Source organism: Dasypus novemcinctus, chromosome 4 (assembly GCF_030445035.2).
Source record: "Dasypus novemcinctus isolate mDasNov1 chromosome 4, mDasNov1.1.hap2, whole genome shotgun sequence".
In the NCBI taxonomy this organism is placed as follows: domain Eukaryota; kingdom Metazoa; phylum Chordata; class Mammalia; order Cingulata; family Dasypodidae; genus Dasypus; species Dasypus novemcinctus.
Window position 1 is genome coordinate 132,567,077 of NC_080676.1, and position 12,889 is coordinate 132,579,965.

Consider the following 12,889-nt stretch of genomic DNA (forward strand, 5'->3'; position numbering starts at 1 on the left):
AAAATATTCAATAAATGGAATATTCTGTAATTATGTATTTTAATGAACTAATCAGAAATTATTTATTTATTTCCTGTCTGAAAAATTTTGAAAGTACTTATCATCTACTATGAAAAAATATATAGTGACGTAATTAGATTTTTTCCAATGATTCCGAGTTTTACAAATGTCTCAGAGACTCTAAATGAACTTGGAATGAATGTCTGGTAACTCTAAAACATATTCTGTATCTCCTCCTTTCAAATGGGAAAAAAATCTAGGGAGAGATTAAAGGCAGAGGGGTAGGTATAAGAGAAAAGTATCTTCTTTGTCTGATGTAAAACAGTTTGCCAGGCCCTTTGCTAATTAAAAATTTTTTGTTAAAGCTTGTATTTTGTTAATAAGAATCATCCATTTAGCTGGTACTGGAACATCAAAACAATTACATAGCTTAATGTGGAATCATGACTTTTTAGTTTGTTCATATATAATTTAAATTCCCAGAAATTGTCACTTAAATTTTGATTGCTTAGCCTTATAAAATGGATGTCATATTTTAACCAACAACTTACTGCCTCACCTTGGCTTGAGAATGGAGAATGACAGGAGGAGAATATGGTGCATAAATATATTTTTCATATTGCTTGTGTTTTGGAGTAGCACCCACAATTGGCCCCGCTGTTTGCACCGTCAGCATATCTAATCATTGCTATCTTAAGGGGCCAGTGGTGTTAGGTCTCATGAACAGTTGCTTAAGATTATGGTAACCATTTCTTAAAGGGTTTTCTTATTTAAACATATACCCTTAGAAGTTAAATTATGTAAGCGAAAAGAGTCTGGAATCAGACAGCTCTGAGTTTTTTAATATTATTTGTACTACTTACTAGCTATGCAACCTTGAATAAATCACTTAATTTCTCTCAAGCACATTTGGTTTTTGTTTGTTTGTTTGTTTCCCGCATAAAATAGAGTGATGGTGGGATTAATGGAGATCACTTCTTTGAAAGTGCCTGGCATATAGTAGGCACGAAGTACCTGTTAGGTCCCTTCTGTTACTTAAACCAATATAGAGAAGTACATGCCAAGAAGGAATAATGCATATTTCCACTATCCAAAGTTAATCACTCTTTTATGTTGGTATGTTTCTTCACTCTTATTTTCATACACAAGTTTAAGATTTGTTTTACATAGTTGAGTTACTATTGTATGTAAAATTTTGTTTCTTCTTTTAATCAATCAACTTCATAACCATTTTTCCATAGTATAAACTCTGTAATAAACACTGAGTATTATTGTACTGAGTGATTAAATACTAATTTACTTACACATTTCCCTATTGCATATTTGTTTCTACTTTTACATTATTATAAGCAGGCTGCTCAAAATAAAACATTTTCCATATGTTAGGCTATTTCCTTAGGATAGATGCCCCATTGTTGAATTACCAAGTTAAAATGGATGGGCAATATAAGGTTCTATGATCAGATGTTGTAGTTAAATAGTTTTTTAATGTACCCTTTTATGAGACCAGTTAATTTTAAAATTGGAGACTTATGAGTTTCTGGTAATTAATAAAAGTTTTTGTGTTTTAATTTTTTGGCGACATTAAGAAATTTATTTTTAATGCCTTTCAAAGAGTTTAGCTTTTGTTGAGGTTTTCATATAGGGCCTAATAATAGAAAAATACACTTAACACTACAGTGAGTCCAACAAATGTCAACCTTAAATAATTTATTTGAAAATTTTTTATTATACCTTAGGATTATCTGAACTCAATGAATGATACCTCTGAATTATTATATGTGCTCAAAGTTTATATGATTGATTACCCTTTTCCTGCCTTTATTTATCTATAGTAACGAGAAAGGCTTATAAAACTAATTTCCCTAATGCAGTTTTATTTTCAAAAGTAATATATTGTTTTACAAGTAATATTATCCCAACTTGCTACTTGCCTTGAATTTTCTGTTTTTAAAATAGCTTTTTTTAATTGGTTTTCCAGTGAGCAATTCTTCACCAAAAATTCTCAGCATATTTCTTAATTTATCTGCTAATATTTTCACTCTTGTGAATGGGAACTTAGCACAGTTATTCTTTTTTTCATAGCTGGAAAGATTAAAATCCTTAATTAAATATCATGGGCCAAGTTTATGGCTATAGGATAGTTCTGCTTGGGTTAGAATTATACAAATATAGCAATTTAATGTGGCATAATAGAGTAGTATAATAATATTGGTAGTACCTCCATTTGTAGAACAACTATTAGGATACCAGGTGTTGGATTAGCCTAATGTTATCTCTTTTGACACGACAACCATGCAGGTTGGTCATTTCTTCTTGAAAAGTTAAGGATCCAAATCCAATAAGGAAACATTTTCTATACGCCTGAACAGTATTTTGAATAAACCATATTAGTGTCTTTGAGTGGACTTTTCAGGTTTCACACTGGCTTCCATTTCATTACTGTGAAGTAGTGAAATTTATAGAATTTGTTAACAATGAAAAGGAAAGAAGAAACAAATCTGATTGAGTTGTTAAAGATGGAAATCTGTTTTCAACAAGAATTCATTGAGTATCAATGATATATTAGTACTATTCCATACTAGATTCTCTTAGGTTGTATGGAGTGATATATACATATATAGTATGTATATTAAGCATATACACAGTTGATTAACTGACAAGAGAGAAAGGTAAGACCATAGGGAAAAAAACCTAAAAATTTCTGCTAGTTTCAGAGGAACTCATATCTTATTTTGTTGGAGGAATCAGGAAAACTTTTATGGAATTACTGGAAGTTTTTTTTAACATAACCTTCGACTTTATAGACATTTGGAAATATTCAGAATTTATCATTTCTGAGGATTTAGAATTCAAAGTGCTTTGTGGAAAAAAAATGAGAACCTAATTTAGTATTTGGAAGGTAAAGGGAAAGCTGTAAATCTTATATTATTACTTCATTGGTACATTTGCTGCTATGTTCACTTTTAGAGGTTTCATTTCATACTAAGCAAATGCAGGCATTTTTAAAAGATTCATGGGGGTCTGTGTACTCAAATTTATTGTTTCCGTTGTTCTCTTTTCTAATGTTGATACTAATGACTTTCTTCTGCAGAAACCTGAAAACGACACAAGCCAACCACCTTCTAACCAGCGAGTTGTAGAGGTGGCGATTCCTCATGTAGGGAAGTTTGTGATTGAGTCAAAGGAGGGGGGTTATGATGATGAGGTACATTTGTTATAGTCCTCTGCACCATTTCTACTTATTTTTTGTTATTTAGTTCAAGTACTTTGGGCATGCCTGCATCCTTACCCTTATGTGTATTGCTGCATAACATACAGCTTTGCCACCTGTGATCTGAAATTACCTTACCAATTGCTAACATTACTTTATACTTTGAATGAAAATTTAAGTAGAAAACTTAAAGAATTTGTCAAGTGAATACATTTATGTTTCTGAAGTAAATTCTTTTATGTGGAAATAGGATCTGTTTACTCTCATGTTGATCAATTACAATAGATTTGTTTAATTATATAGCAAAAAGTTTTAGTATTTAAAGATAATTTTTATTTTCCTTCCCTGTTTTACTTGAATTATTTATTATGTCACTTTGCCCATCATTACCCCCCAGAAAAATCTATAGTATGATTGCAGTCTAGGATAAATGATACTTTTGCAGCTGTTTCCTCTCAGTGTGACTGTGAATTGAATGATTCGACAACATTACTGAGAATCTGTCCATGTTTAACACACTGTGCACTTCCATTTTACTTTTTTCTTACTTCTTCACTGTTAATTCTCATCTCCTTAAATAGTTTTCCATCAGTATGGAGGCATTTTCACTTTTCCATCAGTATGGAGGCATTTTCACTTTTCATGAAATGTTTTATCGAGATACTTCATAATCTAGATAAAACAAGCTCCTGTTCTGGTCTATCAGATTATTACCCCTCTTCCCCTTTCCACTTTTCTCTGTGGTACTCTTATGTGTGTTTTTTCATATTGGAGAGAGTACCAGTAAAGGTGTTTCTGAGTAGTAATAGAGAAGACCATGTCTACAGGAGGAGGGTATTTGAGGGAAAAAAAATGGGGTTATATTTTTACTAGCTTGGATAAATGGTAATATATATTATATTTTATCCAAGTAACATTTTTCAGACTTAATGTCAAGGTTGTATTTAAATTATTACAAAAGGTTACCCAAAACAGAAATGTTATATAGACATTAATATCACTGTGCAGTAATGAGAAAGCATGACATGAAGAGTGTAAGGTACACATTTATGATTATAGGGACTGGTCAGAAAGGTTTCCTTAAGCAGGTAATGTTAGATACATTGAAATCCCCATGTATAATCTAAAATAAATACTATGATTAATAAGCATATTATTATGCTTATTGCACCTGAATCAGGTGTGCAGTCTCTTGAATTACTCTAAGATAGTTTCATAGTATCTTGATTTACTTCCTTTTACAGATATTTTGACCAGAAACAGCTAAGAATAATAATCTATTATAAAAACAGAGAAATATCTTAGTATTTAGTATATAATGGCAGTATATTGTTCTAATTAACTATTTTCTTACCATGTTGGCTCTTGAAAATTATGGAACCTGCCATGTTTTTAATAAAAATGTTAATTTATTGATCAAGCACCCTAGTGTTAAATATTTGGTTTAAGGTGAGCCTTCTGTCACTTAGACAGGTAGAAGTGTGATTAATCATTTAACACTTTCATGCAAGTGCTTATGCTTTGGGCACTTTTTTTTTTTTTCCCATTGGAGTGACAGTGCAACAGTGCATGTGCCTCAGAACTTTTTTAAAAAGTCATATGAATGCAGGGCTGCTCCTTATGAATGTTCAGGTAGCAAGGTTGCTCAGGGGTGCCTAGTCATATGGCTGAAGTGCGGGTTGAAATTGAGCCCACACTGAGCTCCCCAAGTCTTGAGAAAGAGGCACCTTTTTTAATTGATAAAAGAGGAGTATTGCTTTTTCTAAGTGGGTATCTCAGAGGGCAACACATTTTTCTAATTTATTTGCCCAGAAGTGGGCAAGGGGGATACCTCTTTAAAATTCCTAAAATCAGAGGGAATACTTTTTGCAGTTTGCAGAAAGGCACTGTATGAGTTAGCTGTGACCCTGTATGGATGATTTTGAGAGATGCTTACATGCGTATTGGTTCCAACTTGCTTTAAAAAAATGTAGTGTTTCATTTATAATGAAAAATGAGCTCTAACTTGCATGCGATGAGATTATTTTGTTTTTTCTTTCTTTTTCTTTTTTTTAATATATGTTACCTATTCAAACTCTTACTTTAAATCCTTTGTGGCAGATCATGATGACACCGAATATGCAAGGTATTATTATGGCGATAGGTAAATCCAGGAATGTATATGACAGGTGTGGTCCTGAAGCAGGGTTCTTTAAGGTACAATTAACATTTTCCTTTTTATTTTTTCTTTTAAATTAAACTTTTTAAAAATGTTTATTTCCTTGAATTAAATTCGGTTTACCTGTATAATTTCTCTTTTCCTATATTAGCCATGGCCACCAGATGATGTGGCGATTTCTTCTTTTTTCACATGAATCCAAGACTGACTGACTTCTTTTAATCCTGATAATTCATGTAAAAAACAAAGTTTTTACCTGTGTTTACCTATTAGTGTACTTCTGATTTGTTAGCAGAAATTTGAATTGTATGTCTTATGGGAATAAAGGCTATTGATGAGTAATAATAGGAATTGAGTAACTGCTTCTGGTCATATTTTTTCTCTTTCTTAATACTATTAGGTAATATTACAATATTTTTTCTTTGATTTTAATATTTGATAACATATTGCTTTCTTCATTTGGTATTTCTGAAATGATCTCTGTTCATTTACCTTATGTTTCTTATTTACTCATATTTTCTCATAATTAATTTTAATATTAGTCATTTCATGGATTCTTCCATGAGGGAGTCTGCCCCTGTAAACATATAGTATGAAAGAGTTAATAGGCAGACCAGTAAAATTCTTCCAAATTGACTTTGTTAGAATTAGTTTCTACCATGAGTAACAAAATCCCCAAATAATAATGGTTTAAAGAGAGAAGTTGTATCAAATAAAAGAAATCCAGAGAAATACAGTACAGGGCTACTATCATGAGTAAAAATTAAAATCAGAGGGGAAAAGGAGTAAATATTTCAGAGCACTGGTTGCTTGTCTGTGTGTTTGTGCAGGGGCATGAGGTGGAAAGGTAATATCAGAATCGTAATTGTGGGATTACTATAGCTTTTTAATTTACTTTGAAAAAGACATTTAAAATTTCTTTTGTAATTATGTTGTATATAACAATTAAAATACCCTGAAGATTTTAATGAAATAATGACACTTGAGTATTAATGAGGTTTCTTTTTCTTACTAGTTTTTTCATTGTTTCATAGTAATTGTCACCAATTGACATAACTATCACACTTTTTGAAATAGCTTTTATTATTTTTCTCCCTGCATTTGTGCAATAGATATAAAATTTATTTATTAAGATATAAAATAAGCTGGAAAGTACACAGATAATAAGTGTACAGCTCAGTGAAGGATAATAGAGTAAACATATCCCTGTAACCACCAACCAAGTCACGCCGTAGAATATATACCAGTACACTAGAAGCTATCTTTGTCCCACCTTCCTGGTTACTACTCTGCCTTCTACCCAAAAGTAACCATTTCCTAGACTTCTGAATTAGTTTTCTTGTTGTTCTTGAACTTTACATATATATGCATACACACATACATACATATATATATACTAGGAATTATTCACTGTATGATTTTATATATGGCTATGATTACTCAACATGTTTGAAGCTTCATCTTTGTTACTGAATATAGTTGAAGTTTGTTCATTCTCATTATGTTCCATTGTATGAATATACTATCATTTATTTTTCCATTCTCCTTTTGATGCGCATACCCAGCAAATATATAATACCTGCTTATATGTAAGGCACTGACCTAAATCCAGTGGATATAACTGGGAAAATTATGGACTGCTCCTACTTAGTGTAGCTTATTGTCTAGCATGGAAGCAAACATTAATTAGAATTGTTATCAGTATGACAAAGGAGCAGTTTGACATGGAAGGAAAGCATGTAATGTGAAAACAGTATATACAAGCTTCTTGGAGAGAGTGATGTTTTAATAAATAAAATATAAGATACCAAGGCATATAAAATAAACTTTCCCATTCACTTCTCAAATTTTCACTCCACAATTAGCATTTATCGATTGTTTCTTATGTATCCTCCTAGGTAGACAGACAAACAAGAATGACTTACATTCAAATATTTATCAGTAAATATACAATTTAAATAAAAATAGATTATACTTTTTTGGTTGTCTCTTTTTTTCCTTTAATTCTATTTTCATGTATTATGTTGGATGATTATTCAAAATTCATAGGTTTATCTCATTTTTTTCATGGCTATACTTCATTTCCTATTGAGTTTTACTAAATGTTAAACATTTACTTAGAACAGGGCATCCCAATCTTTTCCATCATAGATAAAACATGTAAAATGACATACATGTACAAGAGTGATAGCACTAGTAGCTTCTGGACACCCTGGGTGGTTATGGGGTCAGAGTTCAGCACAACTATAATCCATTCATAGTTCAAGTTAGGAAGCTGTGTCCAGGCTAGCTGTTACCAGCAAGACAGCAAAGGTCAAATGCTCAGTTTTAAATCTTTGCTTTATTATTTAATGATTGTGCGATCTTAGGCAATTTGCCAAGACCAATTTTTTTCATTTAAAAACGGGAATTTTCTTTAGACTTAAATTAGATGATCCATGTGCAGCTCATCATCAGACATAGTCTATCACAGTGAATTTTTAAAATGCTAATTAAATTCACCATTATCATTATTGTTGATGTTAATTCCAATATTGGGTCATTCCCAATATTGCTGGAAACATTCTTGTGAGCACAGCAAAATGGAATTGCAAATCTTAAACATTGATAATATTGCCAAATTGTCTTCAAATAATTATATAGGTTTGTACTTTTGTTGCTTGTTACCTCTAAATGATATGTAAAAAGTCTAATCCCATTTTGAAAATATATTTCTTTGACTTCTGTTGAGGGCTTGTATCTTTATAAGTCATTTGACTGTTCGTATTTCTTATAGTAACTGCCACTTCATCCCCTTTGTATATTATTTATATTGAGTTTTTATTTTTAATTAAATGAGCATTTGACCTGCTAACTAATTTGTTTTAAAATTATAATTTTTTTGTGGTTAATCATTTCTCTTTTAAATTTCTTTTTGGCATCTGTACAGAAATTTTTTCATCTTATAAAATACCACAATATTTTCATATAGATGTGGGGCTATATGATCACTCCAAAGTACTTTTATGATTTTATTTTATTTTTTTAGATTGTTCAATATGGAATTTTAGTTTTCCTCAAATGAAGAAATATCCAAATAGCCTAAATGTAAAATTTGGGTAATAATGCATCCTTTTCACACCGACCATCTTTATCATATACTAAAACTCATTCGTAACTAGGTCTGTTTGAAGAGTGCATCTATATATTTATCAGTGGACCATTTGTAATATATCTTGATTATTTTGTAGGATATCTATTTGCTTTTGTTCTTAAAAATAAATGATGAGTCTCATTTTTTATGAATTTTAGAATCACTTTAGCATTCCCCTCCCCAGATACAACCTAATTTTTATTTTTTTTATTTTTTATTTTTTTATTGACTTTGTAATAATATTACATTAAAAATATATATATGAGGTCCCATTCAACCCCACCCCCCCACCCCACCTCTCCCCCCCCCCAGCAACACTCGTTCCCATCATCATGACACATCCATTGCATTTGGTAAGTACATCTTTGGGCACCTCTGTACCTCATGGTCAGTGGTCCACATCATGGCCCATACTCTCCCCCATTCCATCCAGTGGGCCCTGTGCGGATTTACAATGTCCGTTGATTGCCCCTGAAGCACCATCCAGGGCAGCTCCATGTCCCAAAGACGCCTCTACCTCTCATCTCTTCCTGCCTTTCCCCATACCCATCAGTCACCAAGTCCACTTTTCCCAATCCAATGCCACCTCTTCTATGTGGATATTGGATTGGTTGTGTCCATTGCCCCTCTATGTCACGAGGAGGCTCAGATTCCACATGGATGCTGGATGCAATCCTCCCACTTTCAGTTGTAATCACTCTAGGCTCCATAGTGTGGTGGTTGTCCTTCTTCAACTCCATCTTAGCTGAGTGTGGTAAGTCCAATAAATCAGATTGTAAGTGCTGGAGTCTGTTGAGGCTCAGGACCTGGCTATCACATTGTCAGTCCAGAGATTCAAATCCCCTAAATATATCTTAAACCCCAACACTAACTGCACCTCCAGCACATTAGCATGAAAGTCTTATGAAGAGAGATCCCATCTGAGTCCAGATTCATCACACATAAACACCATTTCCAAAGAGGGGCCATCTGACCTGGTAGTTAACCCCATCGGCCATGACCATAACTCCCATGGGTCTCTTTAGCCCTCAAAGGAACCAATATCTGGGGTTGTATCTGCTTTATCTGTCTCTCAGATTCTGCTCAGTTGTGCATAAGGGCAATCCTTCTGCCAGCCTCCAGACTCTTTTTTAGAGACTCGTAGCCATATAAACTCATTTCTCCTTTCCATTTCCCCCTTATATTGCTACCTAATTTTTTAAAAAATTATTAAATAAGGCTTAGATTACATAAATGTTACATTGAAAATATAAGGGAGTCCCATGTACACTCCTCCCCCTCCCACACTTTTCTCCATTAACATCTTTCATTACTGTGGTACATTTGTTACAATTAATGAACACATTACTACTAACCATGGTCTATAATTGACATTTTTGTTTACACTTTGCAGTGCACCATTTCATAGGTTTTGACAAAATGTATAATGGCCTATAACAATTCCAGTATCCCCAAAATGCTCCAGGTTACATCTTTTTCCCTTCAGAACTTCTGGTGACCACTGCCTTTATATTAATGTTGCAAGTTCTTCCATTACTAGAATAATGATAGGTCTGCTTTAGTCCAGAGTTGCATTCCCCCCCTTATATCTGTTCATTCCTCAGTCTTGAGGATTTTGGGGTGGTGATGCCCACTCTGCTTCTGATTGAGAGGGTTCTTAGATCCCATGGGGTGGAACTGTCAAGCTTGCAGTTATAGATACTTGTTTTTTGGAGGATGGGTGTTCTCCATTATCATTATCCTTTTGTTGTCCTGGGCAAGTCCAGTGAACTGAAGAGTAGGAGTTGGCTGCAACTCTGCTGAGATTCAGGGCTCAACTGGCATATGAGCCGCTAGAAGATTTAAGTCTCTAGGACACACAGTTAATGGGTATAATGCCAGTTACAGGTTCAAATAAAAGGGACATAAGAGCCGTATGTAGAAAAATTGTAAATGAGTCTAATTCCAATACATTGGGGAGACAGGTTATCATATATTCCAGCGTAAGGCCCACTGACAGGGTACTAAATTCCTAGGATTTTCTGCCCTGCCTTTAGTGTCTAGATGTCTCCAGAGCCTTCATGAGTACCTCTGCTTAAGGCACTGTTTACTGTGGCAGCTGGTGAGATCTTCCTGAGACGTGCATAAGCTTACCCTCTGGAATGACCTCCGACTTCACTCTGAAACCTCTTAGCCATAAGACCTCATTTTTTTTTTTTAAAGATTTATTTATTTATTTAATTTCCCCCCTCCCTTGGTTGTCTGTTCTTGGTGTCTATTTGCTGCGTCTTGTTTCTTTGTCCGCTTCTGTTGTCGTCAGCGGCACGGAAAGTGTGGGCAGCGCCATTCCTGAGCAGGCTGCTCTTTCTTTTCATGCTGGGCGGCTCTCCTCACGGGCGCACTCCTTGCGCGTGGGGCTCCCCCACGCGGGGGACACCCTTGCGTGGCACGGCACTCCTTGCGCATCAGCACTGCGCATGGGCCAGCTCCACACGGGTCAAGGAGGCCCGGGGTTTGAACTGCGGACCTCCCATATGGTAGACGGACGCCCTAACCACTGGGCCAAAGTCCGTTTCCCATATAAGACCTCATTTGTATTTAATATTTCCCCCCTTTGGCCAAGGTCTTTTTCCAAATGCATTGCTATTTGGTGCTTGGTAATAATCCCTTGGTACCATGTTGGCTCGTCCCCAGGAGTCATGTCCACAATGGGGAAGGTAGTGAATTTAAATGCTGAGTGTAGCTTAGAGAGAGGCCACTTTAGAGCAACAAGGAAGATTTTAGGAGGTAACTGAAAGCATATATGATAGTAGGTTAAGTTCCTATCCTAATTTGATTGTACTTACATTGTATGTATGCTTTAATTTAGGGTAATGTGGAGAATTTCACTATTTGGTATTTTGAGTCTTCTCATGATATGTCTTTTTATTTTTTTGGTCCTCTGTTACGTTCTTTATAAAATTTTATAAGTATACTTTATAGTGATTTTATACCTTTCTTGTTTAAATTATTCCTAGATGTATGGTCCTCTGTTATGTTCTTTATAAAGTTTTATAAGTTTACTTCATAGGATTTTATACCTTTCTTGTTTAAATTATTCTTAGATGTATAACCATTTAATATGTCTTTATGAAATGGATGATTTTGCCCCACTTTTTATTCCAGATTATTTGTAAGACAGGTACTGGGAAAACTAATTTTATATATTAGTTTTATATATTATATATATATAATATATATGTGTAATGTAGGTATCCAGTTCCTTGACTGAACTCTTTCGTTTTCTAATAATTTTTCAGTTGATTCTCTTGATTATTTCTGTAAATCTTCTCCCAGTAATTATCTCATCATTTGATTTTTTTGTATTATTTCACTTCCAGTTTATTGCCTTGACTAGGGGTTTCAGAACATAATTAAATATCAGAATAATGGTAGCAGGTTTCTTTGTCTAGTTCCTGATTTTAATGAGAATGTTTCTAATGTTTTATTATTAAGTATAACATATAGTATTGGTTCCTTGTAGATCCCCCTTATAAATTTAAAAATCACTTTTTGTATTCATAGTTTGGCAAATTTTCTTTTAAACTGATGGGTGTTAGAATTTAATAATTTTTTATTCTTTTGAGTTGCTGAACAGATATCTCCTTAGTCCTGATAATTTAGCATCTTAGTACTAATATATATATTTTTAATCATTGCAAACACTATCCATTCCTGGTATTTTCTTTTTTTACTCTATACAGTTCATTTACCTAAATGGATATGGGTGTTGGCATTTGTATGCATAAGTAAAATTGATCTATAGCTTCTTTTTTATATATTTTTCAATTTTTGATATTCAGATTATACTAGGCTTATATAATCATTAAGAAGGCTTTCCCATTTTTTCAGACTCTAGAGCAATTTGAGTATCAAAGAGAGCATTTGTCCCTCAGAGATTTGACTTAACAACACAGCTTTATAACATTGTGGGCCTGATTGCTTTATTGTTTACATTTCTGGGGCTGCATTTTCAGTTTTTTTTTTTTTTCCCTGAGTCTCTTTAGTTTTTCTACTTCTTAAAGCAGTTCTGGTAATTTATATTTTGCTAGATAATCATCTGTTTAATCTAGGTATTACAAATTACTGAAATGTTTTATGTATTTTAAATTTCAGAACTTGCTCTGTATTTTTGATATCCTTACTCTTCTTCTTCTCATTGTTGTTTCTCTTCATTTTTGGTCTTCCCTTTGACTTTCTGCCTCTGACTTTTTATCAAATTGCCACATTATTTTATTCCTTCTAAACTATTTTTATTAGTGTTTAGCTTCATTGTTATCCTTACTTTTTATTTATATTTTTATTTCATGTAGTCAAAGAATATGGCCTATATGATTTATAACCTTGGAATTTGAACTAGGTTTTC

The 12,889-nt window shown here is 33.4% G+C and overlaps 1 protein-coding gene across 8 annotated transcripts in view; it reads left to right on the forward strand.

Annotated features, from left to right (window-relative positions):
- Positions 1 to 12,889, forward strand: part of USP25 (ubiquitin specific peptidase 25) — a 164,568-nt gene that overhangs the window by 130,769 nt on the left and 20,910 nt on the right. For 4 of the 8 annotated variants that reach the window (XM_004462644.4, XM_058296107.2, XM_012526812.3 and 1 more), the window contains 2 exons: positions 3,095 to 3,208; positions 5,315 to 5,410. The exons of the other annotated variants lie outside the window; for them this stretch is intronic. In XM_004462644.4, the coding sequence (XP_004462701.1) occupies positions 3,095 to 3,208; positions 5,315 to 5,410 (210 nt within the window). The remainder of the gene's footprint in view (positions 1 to 3,094; positions 3,209 to 5,314; positions 5,411 to 12,889) is intronic. 8 annotated transcript variants of the gene reach the window in all.